Here is a 26,638-nt window from a genome sequence, read left to right as displayed (position 1 = left end):
ATAATTTATATCAATCAAATAATTGTAATTTATTATATCAATTATTTTAATTCATTAATTTATAAGGTACATAATAACATAGATGATTTATTACTTATAATGATTAAATACAATAAATACATATTAATTTAGTTAAAAAAATCATTGTCTCCTATATTTTCCTATTTATTTTTTCTAATTCATTAAATCCAATCAATTATAATAAATTAATTATATCAACTAATTAATTCAATCAATTATTTTTTAATTTATTTTTTGAATTCAATAAATCAAATAAAATTAATTATACTAACTATTTGTATTGACTAATTAATTTGATTAATTCTTACAAATATTTTTGTTTAACTTATTTTATTTATTTAAATATAACTAATTTTGTAACACCCTCACTATCAGAAGTCACGCTTCCGGCTGCGCTACTCTGATAGCAAGGAGTATTACGACTACTTTACATACTAAATACTAAAATAGGAGCCTGTGACTCGACTCTGTATCGCTGATTTCCTTGAAAACGGGAAATAAACACTTTATCTTAATAAAAATACAAACAGGCATAGATTCATATACAAGACTCCTTACATAATAACTCATAATATAATATACATATAAAACATACAATTCCTATCCCTCTTACAAATTTGTAATAACAAAGACGAGGGAATAAAATAATCTAATTAATACAACAACATATCAACCAAACGCAGTATAACTCTTCTTAACGCTTCTTCATCCGGTTCCTGAAAAGGTAAAGCTGTAGGGGGATGAGAACCTAACCACACGGTCTCACCACGGAGTTTCAAAGTTGTCATAAGAGGATATTCAATCAGAAAACTGTTTTCAGATTCTGTGATTATCATTGTCTTATAAATACTTCTAAAATTCAATAGCTGTTTAAAACCTTTTCAAAGAGGCAGTGTTCAGCATTTTCAGAAATTCAAAGTCTTTCCTTTCTCATAAGCAAATCTCAATCAGAAACCAACCACACAATCAAACAACATAGTCATTAATTCAGCACCAAGGTTCATTCTCAAATGTAGCACACCAGGACAAACACAGGCAAGACAAACAAGGAAAGCACAAGTAGGTAGCAGTTACAGCAAATAGTTCAAGTAGCAGTTAAGAACAGTTTAGCAATTAGGCAAACCAAAACAAGTTCAAACCCAAGCAAAGCATACAAATGCATATGATGCATGCCTGTCCTATGGCTGATGAGGCTCATCTGTCGGTTATCCAGCCAACCCGACAAGTCTGAATTGTACTTAGACTGTCCCCCGACGTGCATCCCCAAGAGTCTATGCATAGCTTTTTCTCAAATAATCAATATTACTCAATGGGGGTAACATTCCCGGGAATTTATATAGTGCCCGGTCACACACTTACATCGTAGGGTCAACAGAGTATCGAGTTTTCAACCTGGTACACGTGGTGTCAAGCCACGGCACTTAATCCAGGGAACCTCGTATCTCAGATATTTCAAATTCATAAGCCATATAAATAATTCATTCATCATTCATCAATATCTAAACCATTCTCAATATCATCATCATTCGTCAATCCACACCCATTTCCAAATTCATTCAAAAATCATATTTCAAATCAATCCTCGTCATTCTTCTTTCTGTTTCGTTCATTAACAATTCTCAATCCAAAACATAACTTTTTCTTTGATAAATGAAGTATTCTTAAATCATATAATGCTTAAAACTAAACCTTTTAAAATAACTACTTCAAATGAAACTTCTAATTTTATAAAATTTCGGCAGCATCTCCTCTAAAACTCGGATTCTGCCACCCTTTTCGGGTCCCATCCAAACATTTCTCAAACCTTTTCAAAACCTCGATCATTTTCCCAGATTCGGCTAGTTCCAATATCAAATAATTTTCAAAGTGAATCAGTGCCCGTAATAAATCTCTTTTTAAAATCAAACCAGCTCAAATACTAAATCATTTATAAAGTCACTAACTCAAAATTAAACCATTTCCAAAGTCAATTCCTTTACATCATCAAAAATAACTTCAAAACCAAGAAAAGCCATTTCTCATAATAATCAACTAAATAACCTCTCAAACTAATTTCTTTTCAGCAATCACAAACTACTCAAGCAGTCAAGCAATCAGTCATTCAGTCCAGCAAACAACCACATTTAGAAGGCAATTTTAATCACAGGCATATGTTCTCTCACATTAATATCTATTTATCACAACTCTGTAATATAAATTAGATTTTAAGAAAAACCCCTACCTCAATGTCTCAATCACAGAATTTAACTCAATAACCCCTTTTATCCCCAGTTCATGGCAGTAGCAGCAATCTTAGCAGCTCCATTATCAATTATGACTTTGCAATAGATAAATCGACAGTGGCTAAAATGGAAACATATTTCTATAATTAGAGTAAGGGTGGCACAAGGAAACCAAATAGCAGTAGGATAAAGGCAGAAACATTATAAATTTCAGAATTAAAGGAGTTAAAATTAAAATGGGAAGAATAGTGCTACCGGAGACAACATTCTGTTGTTCCAAACAAGGGCGGCAGCACCGAGATATGACAATGGTGACTCTGGTAAATTAAACGGATCAGAACTAGCTGCGTAAATAAAATGGCACAAAGAATAACCAAAGCGATCTTACCCATGAACTTACCAAGATAAAAAGTAATGGCTACAACGTCTCTCACTACAATCAATCAGCAGCAAGGACACAGCTAGGTTCATCACCCAAAAATGGCAGTAACTACAAGCTCCAGAACACCGATAGTAACAACAGCAGCAGTGGAGGTATCCATCGCCACCTTCTTCCTTTTCTTGCTCGGACTCCTCCCAACAGATATTGGCTTGAAAGGCGATTTCTGACGCCAGCAGCAGCGACGAGGAGCTTCGGCAACGCAGCAGCCACGCGAGCAGAACAACGGCGAGCCCATCAACACGGCGGCGACGGTAGCTCTGCGACGGTTTCCTTCGCGCGCGTTCCCCTGTTCGCGACTCAAACGGCGGCGGATCTGAAGATAATAACACGCGGTGGTTGCAGTGGTGTTCAGGCTCCAGCGACGGCGTGGATGGACCCTCGACGGCGACGAGCACAAACGACGGCGTGGCGGTGGTGCAACGTCAACAACAGAACACAGCTCCTCTCCCTTCTCGCGTTCTGTTCGACGGCGCTCTCTCTCCCTCTTCCCTTCGGCGGCGACGATGAGAAGCACGGCAACTGGGCGAGGCAGCGGCGGCGCCAGTCACGGTCTCCCTCTCCCCTCAGATCTCTCTCTCTTCCCCGTTCCTCTTCCTCTGTGGATCTGTTTCCCTCTTCCCTTTCTTTTCTTTATTTCTTTCTTTGATTTTCCTGAAGCTGCTAAGTAGTGGGTTTTGGGGAAGGAAGGTTACTGGCGGCGGGTAGTATTAGGAAAGTTAGGGTTTTGTTTTTAATTTAATCAAATTAGGATATAGAATATTAATTTGAAATCTAATTTGATCTTTAAAATTATTCTAAAAATATTATTTGAAAATACTAATTGATTTTCAATAAATTACCCTAATTAAAAATTCATGGTAATATAATTAATTTTGTTCTTTATCTTTAACTTAAAGTATTACATGATGTAAATTAAATTATCTAAAATCAAATCATATAAAATTCTTATTATTTCATAACCACCAATTTTATAATTTAAATATAGAAAATAATTCATAATTATAAAATCAGACAAAAATTCTAATTTAAATTACCAAACCTCATTATTTTCGAATTTCCAGAACTTTAAATCATAAATAGGAAAATAATTCATAGATATAGAGTTTGGATAAAAACCTTAATTTATTTCAAATCCAATTAATTACCTTTAATTATTTTTAATAAAAATATTTTCCGAAATTAAAACCATAAATAAATATATAATTTGAGATCGACTCAAAATAAGCCTTTTCAAAAGTCTTGGGTCTTACATCCTACCACACTTATAAAAATTTTCGTCCTCGAAAATTAACTTAGTACACAAACTACTAAAATAGTTTTGAATATTTTACTTTTGTATACTTTAGAAAAGTAGAAGTCTTGCCACATATATAAATATAATTTTCCAAATATTGGATGACTCGTAAAACTTAGATGTAAAGGAAAAGCATGGTCTAAAGCAAAAGTCAAGAGATGGTCCAAAACAAAAATGTTAGGGGGTTATTATTTTACTAAAACTTGGAGCACAAGAAGGTGTAAGTGTTCAAGTTAGGTGTTTGAAAAAAACAAAGGGGGTAACTAGGTGGCAAAAGTTTGAAAACAGGTTGACGTGAACAAACCAGATAATGTCTGCACATAGATTTTGTATCAACTTCAAAATTTCAACTTCCCAATTCCGTCAGTCACTTCACAACCTCTTAACCACCACAGGCATAATCATCCGCAAACTTTTATGAGGAACAAAACTACCACACTCCTCATAACGTTGCATACTTACTGCTTTCCCTTTTCCCGTTTACGAACTGCATTCTAAAGAGACTAACGCTTTGCTTATTACGCCTAAAGGTCATACGTGACTCTAAAGTTATCCCTGAGTTTATTTGAAGGATATAACACGTTGGAAAAAAACAAGCGACAAGGACAAAATCTGCAAGAGCTTGAAAGAATTGTTGAGATCACAAATAAGCAGGTATGTACAAGGAATGAAGAGTGCCAGAAAGAAGATTAGTTCGGCAATCTCAAGAATGACTCTCGAATTAATGAAATGTGATACGAATAATAAAAAGAAAAGTAGTGCAGTAGTTTGAGATAAAATCAAGTCGAGTCACGGAATATGAGATTTACAGAAGAAAAGGAAAAAAAATGCCTAAAACCAAAGATAAAGCTCACAAGACTCAATAGTAGGATTAAAAATACTTTTTGAATACGTTGTTTATGAAGAATGAAGAACTTTTTATGTTGCATACAATAAAACTTGGAAGAGAATTAAGTTGCATTACTTCAAAACAATTTTCCAAGTTATAGATAGAATATGTGAAGTTCGAAAGTGAATTTCAATAAGGCTAAGGGCCAAAGGCAATTTTCTCAAAAATTTTAAAAATTATTTTGGTCCTCATTTAAGCCAAACGGGTATATAGGTTACAACGAAGATAGAAGAAAATTTAAACTCTATTTAGAAAAGAAAATTCGAGATAAAAATTTCTGTAAACACATTTCTGGTGAAAGCAAGGTTCCGCGTATGCACGATAAGGTTTTTAGACTTTTACGTAAAAAAGTGTACGCTAAGTCAAATCAACTTTATCAAGATTTAATAAATGGTTTTCAGTTACAATCAAGCAAGAAAAATTTAGTTTGAAACTTCTTCAAAAAGAATTCAAAACTTCTTCAAAATAGTTCAAAACAAGACTCCAAAAGTATACTTGAAATTACCATTTTCACAAGAATATCCAAGAGATTAAGGTGCACTTAAAAAAAAAATTTAGCCCATATGAGAAAGGATCTTTAAATCAAGGGAATTTAAACAAAATTCACTAGGCTTGGAATATCAAACAAGTTTTCAATTGATCCAAAGGAATACAAAACGTGCAAGGAAAGACGATTCAATCAATAGAAAATTTTCAAGAAAGAACTTTTGACTAAAGAAAGACAATTAAGAGGGTAAACGGTGCATTAGATAGAAACAAATTCAAGCTAACTCGGATGAATGTGAAATTCGTAAGAGAAGAAAAATTAAGACTAATGGTGACGTTCACAAAAGTAAGAGAGTAATTAAATACATAATCAAATATGACATCCATAAAAGTGAAAGGCTCAAAAAGGAATTGGTCCATTCTTGAAAGGGAAGATATGAACCCAACATTTTCAAAAGAGCAAAAAAATGCTTAATGAACGTGTTATGCTAAACCAAATTCAAATTAAAAATAGATCAGGTGAAGTTTATTAAACGAAAATCAACTAGAAAGAGACAAAAATCTTCCTTTGAAGAGTATCTAAATACATAATCAAGCAAAAATATTCATAAAAATTGTAATATATATGTTAGAAAATCAAGTTGCATACATATATTTTAAAATAAGTATATTTTCATAAACCAGTAAAAGAACTGGCGAGATATTAGGAGTAATTAGTTTTTAAACAATTTTCAAAATTTCATATAGAGAAAGTTATATTGAAACAAAAACGATTTGATAAGAGTTTCAAGAATAATGGTTGCAAATTTAGTCAAGTAAGAGAAAGATTAGCTTTTGAAATTTCTTTTAAAAGAATCCAAAACTTCTGTTCAAAAGGTTTAAATTAAAAATTCCGTATGTAATCTTAAAATTGTACCCTAATAAGGATATTCAAAATGCACTAGAAAGGAAGGTCCACTTGCTTGCAAGAAAGGAACTCAATTCAAAGAAAATCAAGCAGGATTCATAAAATTGGAAATAACGAACAAATTTTTAAGTGATTCAATGAATTATAGAATTTACAAAGAGGTACAACTCAATCGATAATGATTTTCTTAAAGATTTTCAAAGTGCTTTTTGATGTATCAAACAATTCAAAAATACATCAAGGAACACAAGAGTCAAGATAAAGGATTTTGAACAAATGAGGCAATTATTTCAAGGAATTTCAAACAGACATATACAGTTAAGATAAAAAAAAAGAATGTATACGAACAAGAGGACAATATTGGAAGGTAATCCGATTACTTTCCAAGAAAAGAATCGCAAACAAGAACCCCAAGGCATAACAAGAAGGAACAAGTCACATGACATCCACAGAGTTCGGCACCTAACCAAGTAACTTCGAGAAATAGTTTCTAACGTTTCCAAAAACCCGCGACTCGCGTTATCTATGACTCGCATATCGTCTATGATAACCCATTAGTGCTTTCATATACATAATTCTCTAGTGTTAAGCCGGCCAAACTTAATACCAGGAGTTCTGCAATGCAAGACTAATGACGTTAATCAATAGACCGTCATGTGCATAAAGTTCTAATTCTCGTTATCTGAACGAGACCTACTACATGACAGACTCTCAGAGTATGCAATTGAAGCATAATCAATTCATTCCCAAGGCTCTACAGGAAAGACAGCTCTGATACCATAATGTAACACCCTCACTATCAGAAGTCACGCTTCCGGCTGCGCTACTCTGATAGCAAGGAGTATTACGACTACTTTACATACTAAATACTAAAATAGGAGCCTGTGACTCGACTCTGTATCGCTGATTTCCTTGAAAACGGGAAATAAACACTTTATCTTAATAAAAATACAAACAGGCATAGATTCATATACAAGACTCCTTACATAATAACTCATAATATAATATACATATAAAACATACAATTCCTATCCCTCTTACAAATTTGTAATAACAAAGACGAGGGAATAAAATAATCTAATTAATACAACAACATATCAACCAAACGCAGTATAACTCTTCTTAACGCTTCTTCATCCGGTTCCTGAAAAGGTAAAGCTGTAGGGGGATGAGAACCTAACCACACGGTCTCACCACGGAGTTTCAAAGTTGTCATAAGAGGATATTCAATCAGAAAACTGTTTTCAGATTCTGTGATTATCATTGTCTTATAAATACTTCTAAAATTCAATAGCTGTTTAAAACCTTTTCAAAGAGGCAGTGTTCAGCATTTTCAGAAATTCAAAGTCTTTCCTTTCTCATAAGCAAATCTCAATCAGAAACCAACCACACAATCAAACAACATAGTCATTAATTCAGCACCAAGGTTCATTCTCAAATGTAGCACACCAGGACAAACACAGGCAAGACAAACAAGGAAAGCACAAGTAGGTAGCAGTTACAGCAAATAGTTCAAGTAGCAGTTAAGAACAGTTTAGCAATTAGGCAAACCAAAACAAGTTCAAACCCAAGCAAAGCATACAAATGCATATGATGCATGCCTGTCCTATGGCTGATGAGGCTCATCTGTCGGTTATCCAGCCAACCCGACAAGTCTGAATTGTACTTAGACTGTCCCCCGACGTGCATCCCCAAGAGTCTATGCATAGCTTTTTCTCAAATAATCAATATTACTCAATGGGGGTAACATTCCCGGGAATTTATATAGTGCCCGGTCACACACTTACATCGTAGGGTCAACAGAGTATCGAGTTTTCAACCTGGTACACGTGGTGTCAAGCCACGGCACTTAATCCAGGGAACCTCGTATCTCAGATATTTCAAATTCATAAGCCATATAAATAATTCATTCATCATTCATCAATATCTAAACCATTCTCAATATCATCATCATTCGTCAATCCACACCCATTTCCAAATTCATTCAAAAATCATATTTCAAATCAATCCTCGTCATTCTTCTTTCTGTTTCGTTCATTAACAATTCTCAATCCAAAACATAACTTTTTCTTTGATAAATGAAGTATTCTTAAATCATATAATGCTTAAAACTAAACCTTTTAAAATAACTACTTCAAATGAAACTTCTAATTTTATAAAATTTCGGCAGCATCTCCTCTAAAACTCGGATTCTGCCACCCTTTTCGGGTCCCATCCAAACATTTCTCAAACCTTTTCAAAACCTCGATCATTTTCCCAGATTCGGCTAGTTCCAATATCAAATAATTTTCAAAGTGAATCAGTGCCCGTAATAAATCTCTTTTTAAAATCAAACCAGCTCAAATACTAAATCATTTATAAAGTCACTAACTCAAAATTAAACCATTTCCAAAGTCAATTCCTTTACATCATCAAAAATAACTTCAAAACCAAGAAAAGCCATTTCTCATAATAATCAACTAAATAACCTCTCAAACTAATTTCTTTTCAGCAATCACAAACTACTCAAGCAGTCAAGCAATCAGTCATTCAGTCCAGCAAACAACCACATTTAGAAGGCAATTTTAATCACAGGCATATGTTCTCTCACATTAATATCTATTTATCACAACTCTGTAATATAAATTAGATTTCAAGAAAAACCCCTACCTCAATGTCTCAATCACAGAATTTAACTCAATAACCCCTTTTATCCCCAGTTCATGGCAGTAGCAGCAATCTTAGCAGCTCCATTATCAATTATGACTTTGCAATAGATAAATCGACAGTGGCTAAAATGGAAACATATTTCTATAATTAGAGTAAGGGTGGCACAAGGAAACCAAATAGCAGTAGGATAAAGGCAGAAACATTATAAATTTCAGAATTAAAGGAGTTAAAATTAAAATGGGAAGAATAGTGCTACCGGAGACAACATTCTGTTGTTCCAAACAAGGGCGGCAGCACCGAGATATGACAATGGTGACTCTGGTAAATTAAACGGATCAGAACTAGCTGCGTAAATAAAATGGCACAAAGAATAACCAAAGCGATCTTACCCATGAACTTACCAAGATAAAAAGTAATGGCTACAACGTCTCTCACTACAATCAATCAGCAGCAAGGACACAGCTAGGTTCATCACCCAAAAATGGCAGTAACTACAAGCTCCAGAACACCGATAGTAACAACAGCAGCAGTGGAGGTATCCATCGCCACCTTCTTCCTTTTCTTGCTCGGACTCCTCCCAACAGATATTGGCTTGAAAGGCGATTTCTGACGCCAGCAGCAGCGACGAGGAGCTTCGGCAACGCAGCAGCCACGCGAGCAGAACAACGGCGAGCCCATCAACACGGCGGCGACGGTAGCTCTGCGACGGTTTCCTTCGCGCGCGTTCCCCTGTTCGCGACTCAAACGGCGGCGGATCTGAAGATAATAACACGCGGTGGTTGCAGTGGTGTTCAGGCTCCAGCGACGGCGTGGATGGACCCTCGACGGCGACGAGCACAAACGACGGCGTGGCGGTGGTGCAACGTCAACAACAGAACACAGCTCCTCTCCCTTCTCGCGTTCTGTTCGACGGCGCTCTCTCTCCCTCTTCCCTTCGGCGGCGACGATGAGAAGCACGGCAACTGGGCGAGGCAGCGGCGGCGCCAGTCACGGTCTCCCTCTCCCCTCAGATCTCTCTCTCTTCCCCGTTCCTCTTCCTCTGTGGATCTGTTTCCCTCTTCCCTTTCTTTTCTTTATTTCTTTCTTTGATTTTCCTGAAGCTGCTAAGTAGTGGGTTTTGGGGAAGGAAGGTTACTGGCGGCGGGTAGTATTAGGAAAGTTAGGGTTTTGTTTTTAATTTAATCAAATTAGGATATAGAATATTAATTTGAAATCTAATTTGATCTTTAAAATTATTCTAAAAATATTATTTGAAAATACTAATTGATTTTCAATAAATTACCCTAATTAAAAATTCATGGTAATATAATTAATTTTGTTCTTTATCTTTAACTTAAAGTATTACATGATGTAAATTAAATTATCTAAAATCAAATCATATAAAATTCTTATTATTTCATAACCACCAATTTTATAATTTAAATATAGAAAATAATTCATAATTATAAAATCAGACAAAAATTCTAATTTAAATTACCAAACCTCATTATTTTCGAATTTCCAGAACTTTAAATCATAAATAGGAAAATAATTCATAGATATAGAGTTTGGATAAAAACCTTAATTTATTTCAAATCCAATTAATTACCTTTAATTATTTTTAATAAAAATATTTTCCGAAATTAAAACCATAAATAAATATATAATTTGAGATCGACTCAAAATAAGCCTTTTCAAAAGTCTTGGGTCTTACAAATTTGTTATTTAATTTTATTAGGATAAATATCAAATTCTATTTTTAATATAAAAATACAAAATTTCATTCATTTCATTTTTATTTTACCACTATAAAAAATCATATATGTTAGAAGAAAACATCATTCATTTACCAATTATTCTTTTATTGGGTAGCTTTTACAACAATTCTTTTTCTTCCTATGAGACGTCATCACAAGAAGGTAACTATCATGGATACAAATCAGCACACACTCTTCAACTCCCGTGCTCATCATTTAGAGCAATATATGATATGTTATCCATTAAGCATTTATAGACCATGGTGTTATCATGTTTGCATAAATAAATAAAAAATTCGTAATTAAGTTTAAGTCATTTACCTATTTGTGTGGTATATTGTAGTGTGAAATTACTTTTAATTTGTGTTGTACAATGATATTATGGTTTAATTTAAGTTTTTATTTTAGAATTGTGTTATGATTTTATCTCATCATTTTTCTTAGATATTAAGTTAATGTATTTTTATTTATTATTATTGAAGCAGATGTAATATAAAATTTGTAAAAAAAAAATTTCATTCAATTTATTTTATTATAGTCTTCTATTCTTCTATTTCTTTTTATTTTTTATTCATTTTATTTTCTTTTTAAATATCATATAATTTATACCAATTAATTAATTATAATTTATTATATCAGTTAGTTTAATTTATTAATTTATAATATTCATGATAAAATAGATCATTTGTTACTTATACGTTTGTTTTTTTAAACATAATCTAAATCTGAATAATTATATTTTAATTTTTTGTTATGAACAAAATATTATTAATAATGAATAATAATTAACCACTCATACTTTTCAAAGTGTTTGGATGATTTTTATATTTATTAATATTAATTATTGATTATTTTTTCATAAATAAATTATATTATAATTTGATGTTATTTCATAATTTATTAATGTTCATGAAACTATGTTACTCTAAATTTTATATTTTATAAATATTTTATTTAAATATAATTTTTTACCATAAAAATGTATTATTTTTAATAATATCATAATTTTATTTTTTTAATTATTCTAATTGAATATTTTATCAAATACTAATTAAAGTCATTCTTCCATTAATACTGAAATAAAGTTACAAAAGGGTCCATAGGGTAGAATAAGTAAAATAATGTGATACCCACATTGCAATATCCAAATGAAACAACTTAGGATTTAAAATTTTTATCTTTCTCTTTCTCGCCGATTATTATATTATCTATTCTATCTATTCTATTATATAAAAATCGAATTTTTACCTTTAATGATAGAATCAACGTAGCATGCTTCTGCTTTATTTTGTTTAACTCATTAAAGTCAATTCATTATGATGAATTAATTATATCAACTAATTGATTTGAATAAATATTTAAGTATCACACAATTTAAAATTATGTATTTTAATTATTTGATTTAATTTTTATTATATATAAATTTAAGGAATAAATTAAAATAAGATAATTTATTACTTATTTAAATTGAATACAACAAATAAAAATTAATTTAGTTAAAAATTTAATATTTTCTAATCTTCTATGCATAAAAATGACAAAACAAAATTATAAAAATAATCTTTTTATCACTTTTGCTATTTTAATTTTATTTTCTTTGCTTTTTTTATGTATAATTTTATTTTATATTAACTTTGTTTATTTAATAATAAAATATACTCATATTAATTCTATCATATAATAGAAGTTTAACCCAAGTTCAAAATACTAAAACAAAAAAAGAAAACAGTGGATATATGATTAGAGAAAAATGTATAATAATGACAAAATATACTAAAACTTGGATTTTTTCTCCAACTAATAAAAGTGAGGTGTTAATTCCTCATGAATTTATTTTTTCTCTAAAATAAAATCACTATTTTCTTTTCTAAATTTATTTTAGAAAAATATATTTATTATAATTATATTACAATTAACATTTAACGAATAATGCATGATTATACTAATTTAGAGAAATATTTTTATTATAATTATATAAAATCAATATTTGATACATTATCAACTAATAAAAGTAAAGTGTCAATTCCTCATGAATTTATTTTTCCTCCAAAATGAAAGTACTATTCTTTCTTCTAAATTTATTTTAGAAAAATATATTTATTATAATTATATTACAATATTACAATTAGCATTTAATGAATAATGCATAATTATAATAATTTAGAAAAGTAAAATAAAGTCCAGTAATTTATCTTTCGACTGCACACGTGTATAGAATAACTTTTAAGAATGAGTCATGTATAGTAAATACGGTCGATAATTGTAAAATTGTATACTAACATTGATATAATATTATTTCACGTATATGTTTTGCAGGCATCAAAGAAAAGTGTTGAGTTGTTTTTTAGTAGATTTAGATTATTTATTGTTTATTAGAGAATTTTATGCATTAGAATTCTCTAATAATTTCTTATTTATTTTGAAATAATTTTGATATGTTCTTACTTGACAGTAAAACAACATATAAAACTTTGTTGGTGGGTCTAAATATTATTAAGTTATTTATGGTCACATTGAATATATATGTTTGATTTATTGAAAAAAAGTAGATTACTAAAACTAATTAATAACTATTTTAAAATTAATATATCTAACTAACTTAAGAAAAAACAAATAATACATAACATGTTATATTTTTATTAATCAAATTATTATAATTTAAATTAATTTTAACAAAATAATTTAAAATTATAATTTCAATCTTATCACGTGCATGGCACGAGTGATTAAACTTGTTAATTATAAATTTGACAATCAAAATTTATAACATAATATTTTTTAATTATAATTATAATTAAATTAAAACACTAATTAATGATTAATTTCATGGGTACCAAGTACCAACAAACCGACACGCATAGAAACTTACACAGCACAAATCACAAAGTTCTAATAAAGGAAAGAATTGTATTAAGCAATAATCACCAACCACCATCATAATTCATAATCAATGGCCCTATGTCTTCGCCTTCACACACTCCCATACTTCTTTTCTTCCTCTCTCTCTCCCCCCTCACAAACTCATGAAGGATCCCTAATATATCATATGCAGAACACACAAAACACATAGCAGAACATCTCATTTTCTTTTACAGGTACTCAATCTTCCCTCATTCTCTTCCCTCCTCTTAAAGTTGCTCTCTCTGTGTTTTTTTCTTAATTTGCTCTGCGAATGACCTCATTTAAATGACATGCATCAACACGTCTTCAATAAATTGTAACTAATTGAATTGGGAATCTGTTAAAGGTTGGATTGAACTTAGTTGATGTGTAGCGTGCAAGTTTCTTCTAATAATGCAGTTCATGTGTTTGTGATAATGACAATAATGAATGATTGGCCATACACCCATACCTACAATACTTCTTTATAGAAAGTATAACCTACATGGGAATAATGGCTGTTGGGTGTTACACACAGATCATAACTCATTTCATCATTTTGTTAGTTGCTTGCTTGGGGAGGTGGCATGAATAAATATATAATTTTATTTTATTATATATGGTAAAGTAAAGGGCCTTTTGAGACTTGAGTGTGGATTTATTTTTTCCTTCTCTGTATTCCGAGTCCACTACGTGTTTTTTTTTCCAAGTACAATGTATGTAGACGTGTTTTTAGATCATAGTGCATATTTCTTTATTGACTCCCAACAAAGTGGGTGTGAATGTGATGAGATCATAAGTCCACATTCCAGAATTGGTGTACTTAGTCATATCTAAATACGAAAAATTTCCCACTACCTAAATGCTTGCCTTAATGATGCATTTTCTAAGACCCTTTCTTCTTCTTTTGTTGTGGTTCTGCAATGGTCCATGAAATGCAATTATTAACTTAAAGTTTATCCGTAGGTAAAGGCTAAGGGGAATTGTTTGCAATGTCAACTATTACCAATTCAACAAATATATTTTGGCAAGAATGTCAAATAGGCAAGCCTGACAGACAGAAGCTACTTAACCAAAAGGGATGTGTTGTGTGGATTACAGGACTCAGTGGATCAGGTTCTTTATTATTTGTCATCGCTTATGTCTTAATTTTTTGTAAAGCATCATGTTGTGGCTGCTTGTAATGCTTATGTACTTGTGATTGCTCCTTGAATTTAAGAATCCCCTTTAGATTGAATTGGTCAACAAGTAAAGTGCACTTAAACTATGTTCTTATTTTCTTTATTTGTTCCATTATAAACAGACTATACTAGTTTTCATATCTTTTTCTAAATAAAAATACTTTGCCACTTTTCGAAGCTTAAGCCACTTGTTTATTAAGCACTCGGGCTGGTTCAATGATCCGATCTTAGTATTTATGTCAGCAATGGACTATTAAAGGTATACACTCATGGGAGGAAGCCATTTATCCCTGTCATAAAGGGGATATTGAAGTTATACGTTATTTGACTATTTTCAACAGCACTAGGATATAGAGGTAAATTGGATTAACTAGGTTTTCAAATTTCAATGCGTGTGCTAGTGTTTTTCTAAAAATTTCTTGTAGGGATATTGGGAACTTACTCAAATGCAGGAATTCACAGAAAAACTAGAATATTTAAGGAAACTTACTCCATTAACATCACAGTTAAGGCATGCTATATTATGTGTGTTTCTTTTTGTGAGTTGTTGATGAACTATAAATTATAGGAACGCTAGATACCAGTATATGGTTGTAGTCTTTGAATAGATGAAAATGCTCTAGTATGTTTATATATGTAAAGTGCTTTTGGCAGGTTATATTGATTGTTTTCATGAAACCCTTCAGGAAAAAGCACATTGGCATGTTCACTAGGAAGAGAACTGCACACAAGGGGGAAGTTATCATATGTCCTTGATGGAGATAACCTTCGACATGGACTAAACAAGGACCTTGGTTTTAAACCTGAAGACCGCACTGAAAATATTCGCAGAACTGGTGAGCTTGTTAATAAAATTTTTTAAGAAACCTGATACTCTGTTTTATCATGTTGGTTATATCATATGCCACATATAAGAGTGAATTTAGTGATCAATTTAATTGCTATCCATGTATTTTCGATTAAAACTGTTAAGCTGAATAAGAGGTCTATCTTATTTTATTGTGGCCTTCTTGGTGCACTGTTTCTGAAGTTGAAATATAGCAAGATAATAGGATTTAAATTACTTTGATGGCTTTTTTTTTAAATCTAGAGGGTGGTTGCAAAAGAATGCAGAGATAATTGTTCTTATAAAACTAGGAGCATTTTATCAAGTTTACTAGTCCAAAACCGATATTTGTGTTAAAAGTATGATGCTTACCTGCAAACCTAACCTACATTACAATAATAATAACAACAAAGCCTTGTCCCACTAGGTGGGGGTCGGCTACGTGGATCAAACGATGTCATTGAGTTCTATTATGTCTACAAAGAGACCGTTTACATGTAGATCTCATTTGACCACTTCATGGATAGTCTTTCTAGGTTTTTCTCTGCCTTTCATCCCTTGTCCATCTTCTATCTCATCCACCCTCTTGACTGGGTGCTCTATCGGTCTTCTTCTCACATGTCCAAACCACCTGAGATGTGATTCTACTATCTTTTTCACAATATGTGCTACTCCAACTCTCTCTCTTATATCTTCGTTCCTTATTCTATCCAATCGCGTATAACCGCTTATCTATCTCAACATCTTCATCTCTGCTACACTTAACTTATGTTTGTACTCTCTTTTGGCCGCCCAACATTCTGTACCATAAAGCATAGCCAGTCTGATAGCAGTGCAATAGAATTTACCTCTAAGTTTTAAAGGCACTATTATGTCACATATAAAACCAGTCGCACTCCACCATTTTGACCAACCTCCTTGGATCCTATATTTACATCCTGTTCAATCTCTCCATCATCCTGTATGATGCACCTAAGATACTTAAAACTTTTAACTTTTCGTAGGATGTTTTCAACAATCTTCACCTCTCTTTTAGTGTTTTCCCTTTGGCGGCCGAAAAAGATATGTATTTGCTTGCCAGGTCAATAACACATTTTTTTCTCAATTCTCTCTTTTCCAGTTCTAGTTCTAAAAGTATTCAAATTCCAATGCATTATGTGTTTTTCCAGCATGGTTTCACTGACAGGAAAATCATTTAATCCAGGAGAAGTGGCAAAGCTCTTTGCTGATGCTGGTCTAATATGTGTTGCCAGTTTGATATCTCCTTATAGAAGAGACCGGGATGCTTGCCGTGCCATGTTGCCCGATGCCAACTTTATTGAGGAAAGGCTCCATTTGGCATTTTTTTAGTTAGTTAAGTTTCTCAGATGATGTTTGATAGTTGAATTATAATTACAGGTTTTCATGAACATGCCTTTACAGTTGTGTGAGGCACGAGACCCAAAAGGCCTCTATAAGCTTGCTCGTTCAGGAAAGATCAAAGGTGTGCTTTTATATTACTTGCAATTGCTAACTCCCACCTCTTTGTAACAGAGAAAGAAATTAAAGGAAACCCAAATATGTTCTGCATTCTCTAGAGCTGAAAACTTGAATTCAAATATGCAATATCCAATATAATGCATTTAAGCGTGTGATTGGTCTTGTACATGGCTAAACCCGGATGCCATTGATCATGACATAGAGTTTATCCCCTAGTTAGAGTGCTTTCATCTGAACATGGAAAATTTTCATATTATGATTTGCCCGTTTCCGGAATAGTGATAATATTAATGATATGGCCAAGAGCTGGCTTTCATAAACCATTCAATGGAACTTGGCTTCAGTTTAAATTGACCAACATCAGTCAGATGAGTTTTGCAATAATGCATAGTTATTTTACTTTGCTGATGTGATTAAAAATTTGAAGTCCTAGTCCTACTAAATATTTATTGTTCAATGTTCATAGTTCAGGAATTGCAATACACTATATAACTATTTTAAGTTAGTCTTAGCTTGAATAGCTTTGTTGCATTTTGCAAAAACATTGCGTAGAAGGACTTATTTAATTCTACCATGTAGCCTAGAATTAATTATGGAATTGTGCAGGTTTTACCGGCATCGATGATCCTTATGAACCGCCCCTAAATTGTGAGGTACTTGATCGTGAAGTTGCTAACATGTTTCTGTACATACCTTTTTCAGTGTCTAATGTGCTGCCTACATGTTATGTATTCATTATCATGATTTGTGGTTTTCATCCAGATAGAAATTAAGCAGGAAAATGGAGTTTGTCCAACGCCCACTGCAATGGCTGGACAAGTAGTTTCTTACTTGGAGAACAAAGGATTTCTAAGAAGTTAGGGATATAAGCAACACAGTTATGTCTATTTGTTGATCAAATCTGTAATATGAATTTTGCTTAATTAGATTGTATCTACTTTTAATTCTAACTTAAGTTAAAATACTAGAAGGTAGGGGTTGGGAATTGGGGACATTGACAAGAGGATCAGTGATGATGTAAATTTCATCAACTATATGTAATTTTTTTATTGGATAAAAGATAAATTTGTGATTCACGTAGGAATGATATGATTATATTTATCTCCCCAAGCATTCAGCATGTTGTCTAATCATCAGAATTTGATTATCAGTACAAAATAAATATACTTTACTTCAATGGAACTCTAAATAAGTAATACTTTCAAAACATTTATATGATTTTTGTACTTTTACCACGAAATGAAAAAAATACTTTTATAAAATTTTTCAGAGTTCTTAAGAAAAGCATCGGAAAACAAATATATTCCGTCTACGAAATATGGAAATAAAAGGGAATGTTAGTGTGGAGGGCCAGGCAACAAAGCAATAGTGATACAATTAATGTATTCCCTTTTATTAATTCAAACAATTAATTAAAAAAATTATTTTTAATAAAGTAATAAATAATTGAATATCCGAATAAAAAATTGTCCCAAATTAGTTCTTAATAATTTTTAAAAAGAATGTAATAAATCTTTAAGAATTACATTGTTTGAACATGTGAGAAATTCTTTAAGAATGTAATGACCTTTTAGATATATACTAAAATTATTAGCAAATGAGCTATAACTCAAATGACATAGTTTCTCCATACGTCGTGAATTTGAGTCTCTTTATCACCGGTAAAAAAGAAAAATACTAAAATTACTAATTAAGATAAAATACACATTAAAATACAAAATACATATTAAAAAGAGTTAAGCTGTACATATATTTTTATATAAATAGTATTTAAAAATTTTTTTATACAACTATAGAAAATATATACTAAAACAACTACTAATATAAAATACATATCAGAAATATAAAATACATAATAAAAATAAGTTAAATAATATATATATTTATACATAAATACATATAGTAGTTGATTTTTACGACTGATTTTAGTGTACAAATATTTTCTTTTTGGGAAAGTATAGGGAGCCAATGGTCTAAGTGTACAATGTGTACAATGGAGGTTTAATGGAGGTTTAGGAAGTATTAGAGATATGACAATTAGTGTTACATTGTCCTGTCAAGTTACACTTTTGGGATGAGTGGGTTCATGACATGGAATTAGAGTTCTAGATCCCTGGTATCCGGATAGATATTCTGAATAGTATGAGTGATGTTCATTTTATTCATGGACAAAAGATTTAACCCATTGTACACATTGTATGCTTAGACCATTAGCTCCTTAGCACTACCTTTTTTTTATATTTCCTTTCAGTCTCAAATAGAACAGAGATTAAGAAGTAAATGATTGCCTAATTAAAGAGAGTATAGGTAACTGGATGTGTTTGATATTGATCTGACGGCGTCCAATTCATAAAGCTGAGTCCAAGACCAAAACCAAAAGCAACCAAAATGTGGGCCGTTTTCCCACAAAGCCTCACCCAATGAATCCTCTGAAAATAGTGCGTGTGTTATTGACTTTTGTTAATGTTGGGTAGCTTCTTTCTCTAATTAGATTAGAAACACCGAATTTCGTTATTCTTTTTCACTATTGTGTGTTACGAAAGAACCAGAAGAAGTCAAGAAACACACATCATTGAGATTTAAGTACAAGGGGAAGCAGTAAAGGCGGAAAACGACGACGTATTTAAAGAAAGAAGATCAGATTGGAAGGGAAAGGAAAGGAAGGGAAGGATGGTGTTGAACAGCGGGGTGGTGATGAGCGTGGCACACGTGTCAGCGAATATTTGCCAGTACATAGCGTGCAACCCTGAGAGGCTCACAAGCGACGTCGTTTTGGACCTTCTCTTCTGCCTCCCTCTCCAACCCTTTCGCCGTTTGGCTCTTTCCCTCTCCACCTACCTTGGCTACCATACTCCGCACTCCGATTGATATACCCTACATCCGTACCGTATCTGTATCCGTATGTATCTATGTACTGTACGCTTGGATTTATGGAATAATTGAATTGAATGATGGTTCTTGTACATGATGTATATTATTATTATTGTTGCTGTTATTACTCAAAACTCATTACTGTTATTATGTTTTTCTGGGTTTCGTGTGCCTTTTCGTTTAACTACGCCCTTAATTTGATGGTATTTTTTATGGTGCTTAAATTTCAAAATTCAAAAGTAAAAATGTAGATTCTATCTTGTTTTTTTTTTAATCAAATTAGATACAGTTTTTATATATTCCAAAGAATTTTGCTAATTTGATAATGATGATGATGATGGGTTAGTTGGTAACAAATTTGGAACTGAAAAGTCTTTTTAAAATGGGTTAATTTGGTAAGAAAAAATATAGGATACTAATTTATTATTTGTTAATTTATTGTTAATAATAATTAATTATTATATTTTAAACACATATATAAAAAGATATATTTAAAAATATATTTATAAAAATATTTTTATTAAATATAATTATAAAAAAATATTTTTATTAGACACATTTATAATATAATCACAAAAATATTTTTATTAAACACATTTATAAATAAGAGTTAATAGATATTGGCAGAAATATTATTGATAAGATAGTAGAATTGATTTGGTAAATAGTTCACGGAAATTCATTTCCCCAGAATTCTCTTGAATCAATAAATCTCCACCTTTTCCGTGGCGGTCAACATGTTTTTATTATTATTTTATCATTTTACATATAATTTAATGGCCAAATTAAATTCAACAAAATATATTTTGAATTTGGATTGGATTATGCATATTTTAATTTAATATGTATTTTATATTAAAATATTATATATATATATTAAAATATTATATATATATTAAAAATTATTTATAGAATATAAATGTAAAAAAAATTATATTTTATTAAATAATTAAAAGAATTTATTTTTTTATATATTTATGTATAAATATATATAATATTTAATTTATTTTTAATATATATTTTATAATTAATTAATTTAATAATTAATTTTTTTATGTATAATTAGTATGATTGATTTTATATAAATGACTAGTTGGGCCGCGCATCTCCACCTAATCAGTGGAAGTCAAAATTCAAAAATCTTAATTAAGGGTTAATACTTAAATTAATATTTAAAAATATATTTTTAAATTTATTTTAAATTTTTTTTTAATCAAATCGATTTTTTAAAGATTATGAATTAATCATATTTGTTCTGGAGTCACTCTATTAATAATTTTTTTAAAGATTAATATTGTAAAATGTTAATTGATAACATATATAATACTGATATGTCTAATTGAATATTGATTAAATCTATTTATGAAAATTTATGAATTTAGTCATTTTTTCTAATTACAAAAATCATATTTTCAATATGACGTAGTAACTAAATCAATAGGTTTTCGTAAACATATTTAATTAACTTCCAATTAAATATGTTATATGTCGTGTATGTTATGAATTAATATTTCACATCATCAATCGTTGACGAAAATTGTAACTAGAGTAATTAAAGAACAAATATGGTTAATTCGTAATTCTTAAAAAAAAAAGTAATTTTGAAAAAATCTTTTAGAAACAAATTTAAAAAAATTTTATTTTTTAGAGACTAATTTGACTATTAATTATTTTGACTAAATAAGGAAGTCCTTACAACATGATACCAGGCACAATAATTTTGTTTAATATCACACATGAATTTTGTTTAGGTAGAAATTTTAGTGAAATTAATAGCTGAAAGTTTATTGTATATGAAATTTACAGCACACCCTTTACTTAACTTATTGCAACCATAATTGGCCTCTAACTAACGGATAGATTATAGGAATAATTGGTAGAAAAAAGCTTACTCGCAGGGATGATGAAGAGTTATTGAAATCTACAATTAGTGAAAGAGAAGATGAGCTAGTGAAAGTGATTATGAAAAAAGGATCTACTAAGATACAACCAAATTGATAAATAGAAAAGGTAGAACTTGTATAGATTATTCACATAATGATGAATTGTCAAGTACCTGAATTTATAAGATGGAAATTTGCGGTTGAATTTTTTTTTAAAATAGAAATGATGATGGTGTAATGCAATAAAATAGACCTATATCAAGTATTTGCACTACTATGGGTGTAAGCCAAAACATAGGCTACGTTTTATCTTTATCATATTTTTTTTGTGCAACCAAAATGCAGGCTACATTTATGAAGTTTCAGCTTTTTTAATTTTTTGTTTTTGTTTTTAACCCAAAACGCAGGTTGCGTTTGGAAATAATGATGTTTATATATATATATATATATATATATATATATATATATATATATATATATATATATATATATTTGGAAAACTAAAATGCAAGTTGCATTTAGAAATGGTCTTTTTTTTTTTGGAAACTCCAAAATACTGGTTGTGTTTTAAGTGGGTCAGAAAAGTTTTTCGGAAGCTGCAAAATATAGCCTGCATTTTGTATAAAAAATCATATTTTAATCGAGAACCTTGCCTATAAATACGAAACTCAATTCAACCCAAGTTGTACCTCACTTCCATTCTATTCCCATTTTTTTTTCTTTCATATATCTCATACTTGTGAGTTTTCTTTGGCAATTAGTAGTGTCAAAAAAGTCGGGTTAGGTGAGGTTGAGGTTATGGAAGGTGTTGCAAATATGCGAATGTATTATAACGGTGAGATTATACCAAACACACACGAAAGAGTGACTTTTGTTTGTGAATGTCCGTTTTCATTTGCTATTCTATATACCATGAGTTTTGTAGAGTTGCAAAATGGTCTTTGTGAGAACATACAAAGTCACATTTCAAAAAAGGTGAGCAACATTTTGTACAGAAATTATGTACAAGTATTTGGTGGGTTGATACAGTTTCAACTAATGTCCATCACTGACAACGCATGCATGCAGCGGAAGTTCTATATTTATCAACAAACCCGATTTCACGTGCCAATGATAGAGTTGTACGTTGAGTTTGAACAGCATACGAGGATGGATACGGTTGGCGACTATGTCAACGTTGATGAACTTGGGAATATAGATTGGGAAGAAGATAACAATGACAGTGAAGAGGAGTTTGAAGCCAACTATGAAGTCGATGACGAAAACGATGACGGGGACTTGGTAAGCAATCCGACGGTACAAAATGAGGCACATGCGTTTGTAAGTCAGCACCCATTTGGAGTTCTGTCTTTTATGCGGACTCTGGATCTCAAAGCCATGCATGCCTCGGAATTTCCTGAGTATGCGAATATCGGTATGTTATCTTATGGTTATTAATTAAAGTTACCACTACCATTAATTTTATTTGCCTTGTCCGACTGACGATGGTTCGCATGTCGTAGGTGAAGGCAACGTTGCGGTGGAAGATGGTGAGTTTAGTGTCAGAATAGAATTTAGTTCTAAAGAGTCGGTGATATTGATGAGCGGATAATTTATACGCTTTTTGGTATTATTTTTAGGTAGTTTTTAGTAGGATCTAGCTACTTTTTGGGATGTTTTTATTAGTTTTTATGCTAAATTCACATTTCTGGACTTTACTATGAGTTTGTGAATTTTTCTGTGATTTCAGGTATTTTCTAGCTGAAATTGAGGGACCTGAGCAAAAATCTGATTCAGGCTGACAAAGGACTGCTGATGCTGTTGGATTCTGACATCCCTGCACTCGAAATGGATTTTCTGGAGCTACAAAACTCCAAATGGTGCGCTCTCAATGGCGTTGGAAAGTAGACATCCAAGACTTTCCAGTAATATATAATAGTCCATACTTTATTCGAGTTTAGACAACGCAAACTAGCGTTCAACGCCAGTTCCATGCTGCATTCTGGAGTAAAACGCCAAAAACACGTCACAAACCAGAGTTAAACGCCAAACAGACGTTACAACTTGGCGTTTAACTCTAAGAGAAGCCTTTGCACGTGTAAAGCTCAAGCTCAACCCAAGCACACACCAAAGTGGGCCCCATAAGTGGATTTCTGCACTTAGACTTATTTCTGTAAACCCTAGTAGCTAGTTTAGTATAAATAGAACTTTTTACTATTGTACTATATGTCTTTTGACCACATATCTGGTCCTTTTGTGGAGGCTGGCCATTCGGCCATGCCTGGACCTTGATCACTTATGTATTTTCAACGGTGGAATTTCTACACACCATAGATTAAGGTGTGGAGCTCTGCTGTACCTCGAGAATTAATGCAACTACTATTATTCTTCTATTCAAGTTAAGCTTATTCTTGTTCTAAGATATTATTCGTACTTCAACCTTATGGATGTGATGATCTGTGACACTCATCATCATCTGTCCTTATGAACGTGTGTCTGACAACCACCTCCGTTCTACCTAAGATTGAATGAATATCTCTTGGATTCCTTAATTAGAATCTTCGTTGTATAAGCTAGAATTATTGGCGGCCATTCTTGAGAATCCAGAAAGTCTAAACCTTGTCTGTGGTATTCCGAGTAGGATTCAGGGATTGAATGACTGTGACGAGCTTCAAACTCGCGATTGTTGGGCGTGGTGACAGACGCAAAAGAATCAATGGATTCTATTCCGACATGATCGAGAACCGACATATGATTAGCCGTGCTGTGACAGAGCATTTGGACCATTTTCACTGAGAGGATAGGATGTAGCTATTGACAACGGTGATGCCCTACATACAGCTTGCCATGGAAAGGAGTATGAAGGATTGAAGGAAGGTAGTAGGAAAGCAGAGATTCAACAGGAATAAAGCATCTCCATACACTTATCTGAAATTCTCACCAATGATTTACATAAGTATCTCTATCTTTATTTTATGCTTTATTTATTATTATTTTCAAAAACCATTATAAACCATTTAAATCCGCCTAACTGAGATTTACAAGATGACCATAGCTTGCTTCATACCAACAATCTCCGTGGGATCGACCCTTACTCGCGTAAGGTTTATTACTTGGATGACCCAGTGTACTTGCTGGTTTGTTGTGCGAAATTGTGACAAAGTGTGATTCATGTTTGAGAGTGCACCAGATATCTGCAATCAAAAGCTACACTATCTCTAGAGGAGTTGATTACACTGTTTATGAGACTAAGCTGCAGACATTTTATGCAAAATGCAAGGTTATGGTGCAGGGTACGATTGGCTTATCTGAGCTAGTTTGATTCGAAAGAAGGGGTGTTGGGAGATCAGGAGATACAATGGCAAACACATGTATACCATGGGCACGATTTCATAAGATCATGCCAAGTTGGACTCAGACACAATTGCAGATGCCATTAGGCTGTTGGTTGAAGCAGACCCGTCGATAAAGGTGAAGTCTATTATTGCAGAAGTTCAGTCTAGGTTCAACTACACTGTAAGTTACCGCAAGGCTTGGTTGGCAAAGCAGAAATCTGTCGCAAAATTTTTCAGTGATTGGGAAGTTTCTTACCAGACTCTGCCAGTATGGTTGAAAGTAATGACTGCGAAGATGCCAAAGTCTCGTGTCCAAATAAAAATGCTCTCCGTTTACCGTGAGAGTGAGGAAGTTCAAGGTGTAAGAGTTCTCTACCGTGTTTTTTGGAACTCCTATCCGTGTACTGTAGCATTCAGGCATTGCAAGCCGCTGGAACAGGTTGATGGCATACACCTGTACGGAAAATATAAAGGTGCACTTCTGGTTACGGTTTCACAAGATGGGAACCAGAACATTGTGCCTATTGCATTTGCGATAGTCGAGGGTGAAACGACAGACGCGTGGGAGTTTTTCTTAACCAATTTGCAGAGATATGTTGTTACCACTGATGGTGTGGAAATTATTTCTGACCGCTATAACTCCATCAACGCAGCAATAGCTCGTAGTAATGGTGCATGGTCACCACTAAGAGCGTGGCACATGTTCTGCATCAGGCACATCGGGTCCAACTTCTTAAGGAGGTTCAAGGCTCCGTATTTGCATAAACTCATGATTAACACAGGTATTTGATTTCACTGTTATGGTCCTATATATAGTAATTTTGTGGCATCTACTTATGATTAAATGATTTGTTCAACAGGCTATTCTAAAATGGAACATGAGTACAACAAAAACTACCAAAGGTTTAAAGAGCGGGGTGAGCCATATACTCAATGGTGCAATGAGATCGGTGTTCAGAGATGGGTGTTTGCATTCGACAAGGATCATCGTTGGGGACATATGACAACAAACTTGATAGAGTGCATAAATTATGTCCTGAAGGGTGCACGCAACCTTCCTATGACTGTCATTATTAGGTCTACTTTCTATTGGCTAAACAAATTGTTTACTCGGAAGAGCACTGAGGCTCATGAGCGTGTCCGCAACGGATTCACGTATTCAGAATTTGCTACCAAAAGAGTTGAAGAAAACTTTTGATGTGCAGGAAACATTATCATCAATTTGTTCGACAAGCACAACGAGATGTTTGAGGTTCGTGAAATGTAAGATGGTTCTATTTACATTGTCAACCTTGTGCAACGATACTATGATTGTGGCCATTTTCAGGTCGAGCTGGTTCTTCCTGTTGTTCTTGTGGTTCATTCGCGCCAGCCTCTTCACCTGCAACTCTATCTGACAGTCGTAGGTGATGCCCGTACTGCTGTGTGTACCACTCATAGTATACCGGGAGATGATGAAAGTCGACAATCTCGTCCCCTAACTACAGTGTGTTATAGCGGCCAAATATCCACATGTTAACCCATTGACTGTTCCTCTCTCTCCAGTCATGGTTCTGTG

General features: G+C 32.4%; 2 protein-coding genes and 2 long non-coding RNA genes across 6 annotated transcripts; 2 read left to right on the top strand and 2 right to left on the bottom strand.

The window, feature by feature from the left end:
• Window positions 1–500: 500 nt before the first annotated feature.
• Window positions 501–3,384, bottom strand: LOC140173487 (uncharacterized). Its single transcript, XR_011862505.1, has 4 exons — window positions 2,644–3,384; window positions 2,499–2,560; window positions 2,243–2,364; window positions 501–751 (listed from the first exon to the last, which is right to left on the bottom strand). It is a non-coding gene; the product is annotated as an uncharacterized lncRNA (long non-coding RNA).
• Window positions 3,385–7,168: 3,784 nt separating this feature from the next.
• LOC140173486 (uncharacterized) lies at window positions 7,169–10,052 on the bottom strand. The gene is made up of 4 exons (XR_011862504.1): window positions 9,312–10,052; window positions 9,167–9,228; window positions 8,911–9,032; window positions 7,169–7,419 (listed from the first exon to the last, which is right to left on the bottom strand). It is a non-coding gene; the product is annotated as an uncharacterized lncRNA (long non-coding RNA).
• A 3,471-nt stretch (window positions 10,053–13,523) lies between these two features.
• Window positions 13,524–18,088, top strand: LOC112696994 (adenylyl-sulfate kinase 3). 3 transcript variants are annotated; one of them, XM_072197325.1, is made up of 7 exons: window positions 13,524–13,741; window positions 14,493–14,642; window positions 15,394–15,543; window positions 16,741–16,857; window positions 16,933–17,016; window positions 17,619–17,665; window positions 17,775–18,088. In XM_072197325.1, the coding sequence occupies exons 2-7, from the start codon at window positions 14,519–14,521 to the stop codon at window positions 17,871–17,873; spliced, it is 621 nt and encodes a 206-aa protein (XP_072053426.1). In that variant the 5' UTR covers window positions 13,524–13,741; window positions 14,493–14,518; the 3' UTR covers window positions 17,874–18,088. The 3 variants fall into 3 exon arrangements, with proteins under 3 accessions (XP_072053426.1, XP_072053427.1, XP_072053425.1); XM_072197326.1 differs by having other exon boundaries at window positions 13,530–13,741; window positions 16,738–16,857; window positions 17,779–18,088; XM_072197324.1 differs by having other exon boundaries at window positions 13,535–13,741; window positions 16,738–16,857.
• A 5,055-nt stretch (window positions 18,089–23,143) lies between these two features.
• LOC112805753 (uncharacterized) lies at window positions 23,144–26,278 on the top strand. Its single transcript, XM_072198250.1, has 4 exons — window positions 23,144–23,180; window positions 23,269–23,295; window positions 25,143–25,862; window positions 25,941–26,278. Exons 1-4 carry the CDS (start codon window positions 23,144–23,146, stop codon window positions 26,276–26,278), a joined length of 1,122 nt encoding a protein of 373 aa, XP_072054351.1.
• The last annotated feature ends 360 nt before the right edge of the window (window positions 26,279–26,638 follow it).

The sequence above is a fragment of the Arachis hypogaea genome, chromosome 6 (genome assembly GCF_003086295.3).
Source record: "Arachis hypogaea cultivar Tifrunner chromosome 6, arahy.Tifrunner.gnm2.J5K5, whole genome shotgun sequence".
Lineage (NCBI taxonomy): Eukaryota > Viridiplantae > Streptophyta > Magnoliopsida > Fabales > Fabaceae > Arachis > Arachis hypogaea.
This window is presented reverse-complemented; position numbering and strand designations above follow the sequence as displayed.

Coding starts and splice junctions, on each gene's coding strand:
- LOC112696994 (XM_072197324.1), top strand. CDS start 14,519: ATGTCAACTATTACCAATTCAACAAATATATTTTGGCAAGAATGTCAA. Junction 15,544..16,737: donor TGAAAATATTCGCAGAACTG/GTGAGCTTGTTA, acceptor CATTTAATCCAG/GAGAAGTGGCAAAGCTCTTT. Junction 17,017..17,618: donor TCGTTCAGGAAAGATCAAAG/GTGTGCTTTTAT, acceptor GGAATTGTGCAG/GTTTTACCGGCATCGATGAT.
- LOC112805753 (XM_072198250.1), top strand. CDS start 23,144: ATGCATGCCTCGGAATTTCCTGAGTATGCGAATATCG. Junction 23,296..25,142: donor CAACGTTGCGGTGGAAGATG/GTGAGTTTAGTG, acceptor CGATTTCATAAG/ATCATGCCAAGTTGGACTCA. Junction 25,863..25,940: donor TAAACTCATGATTAACACAG/GTATTTGATTTC, acceptor TTTGTTCAACAG/GCTATTCTAAAATGGAACAT.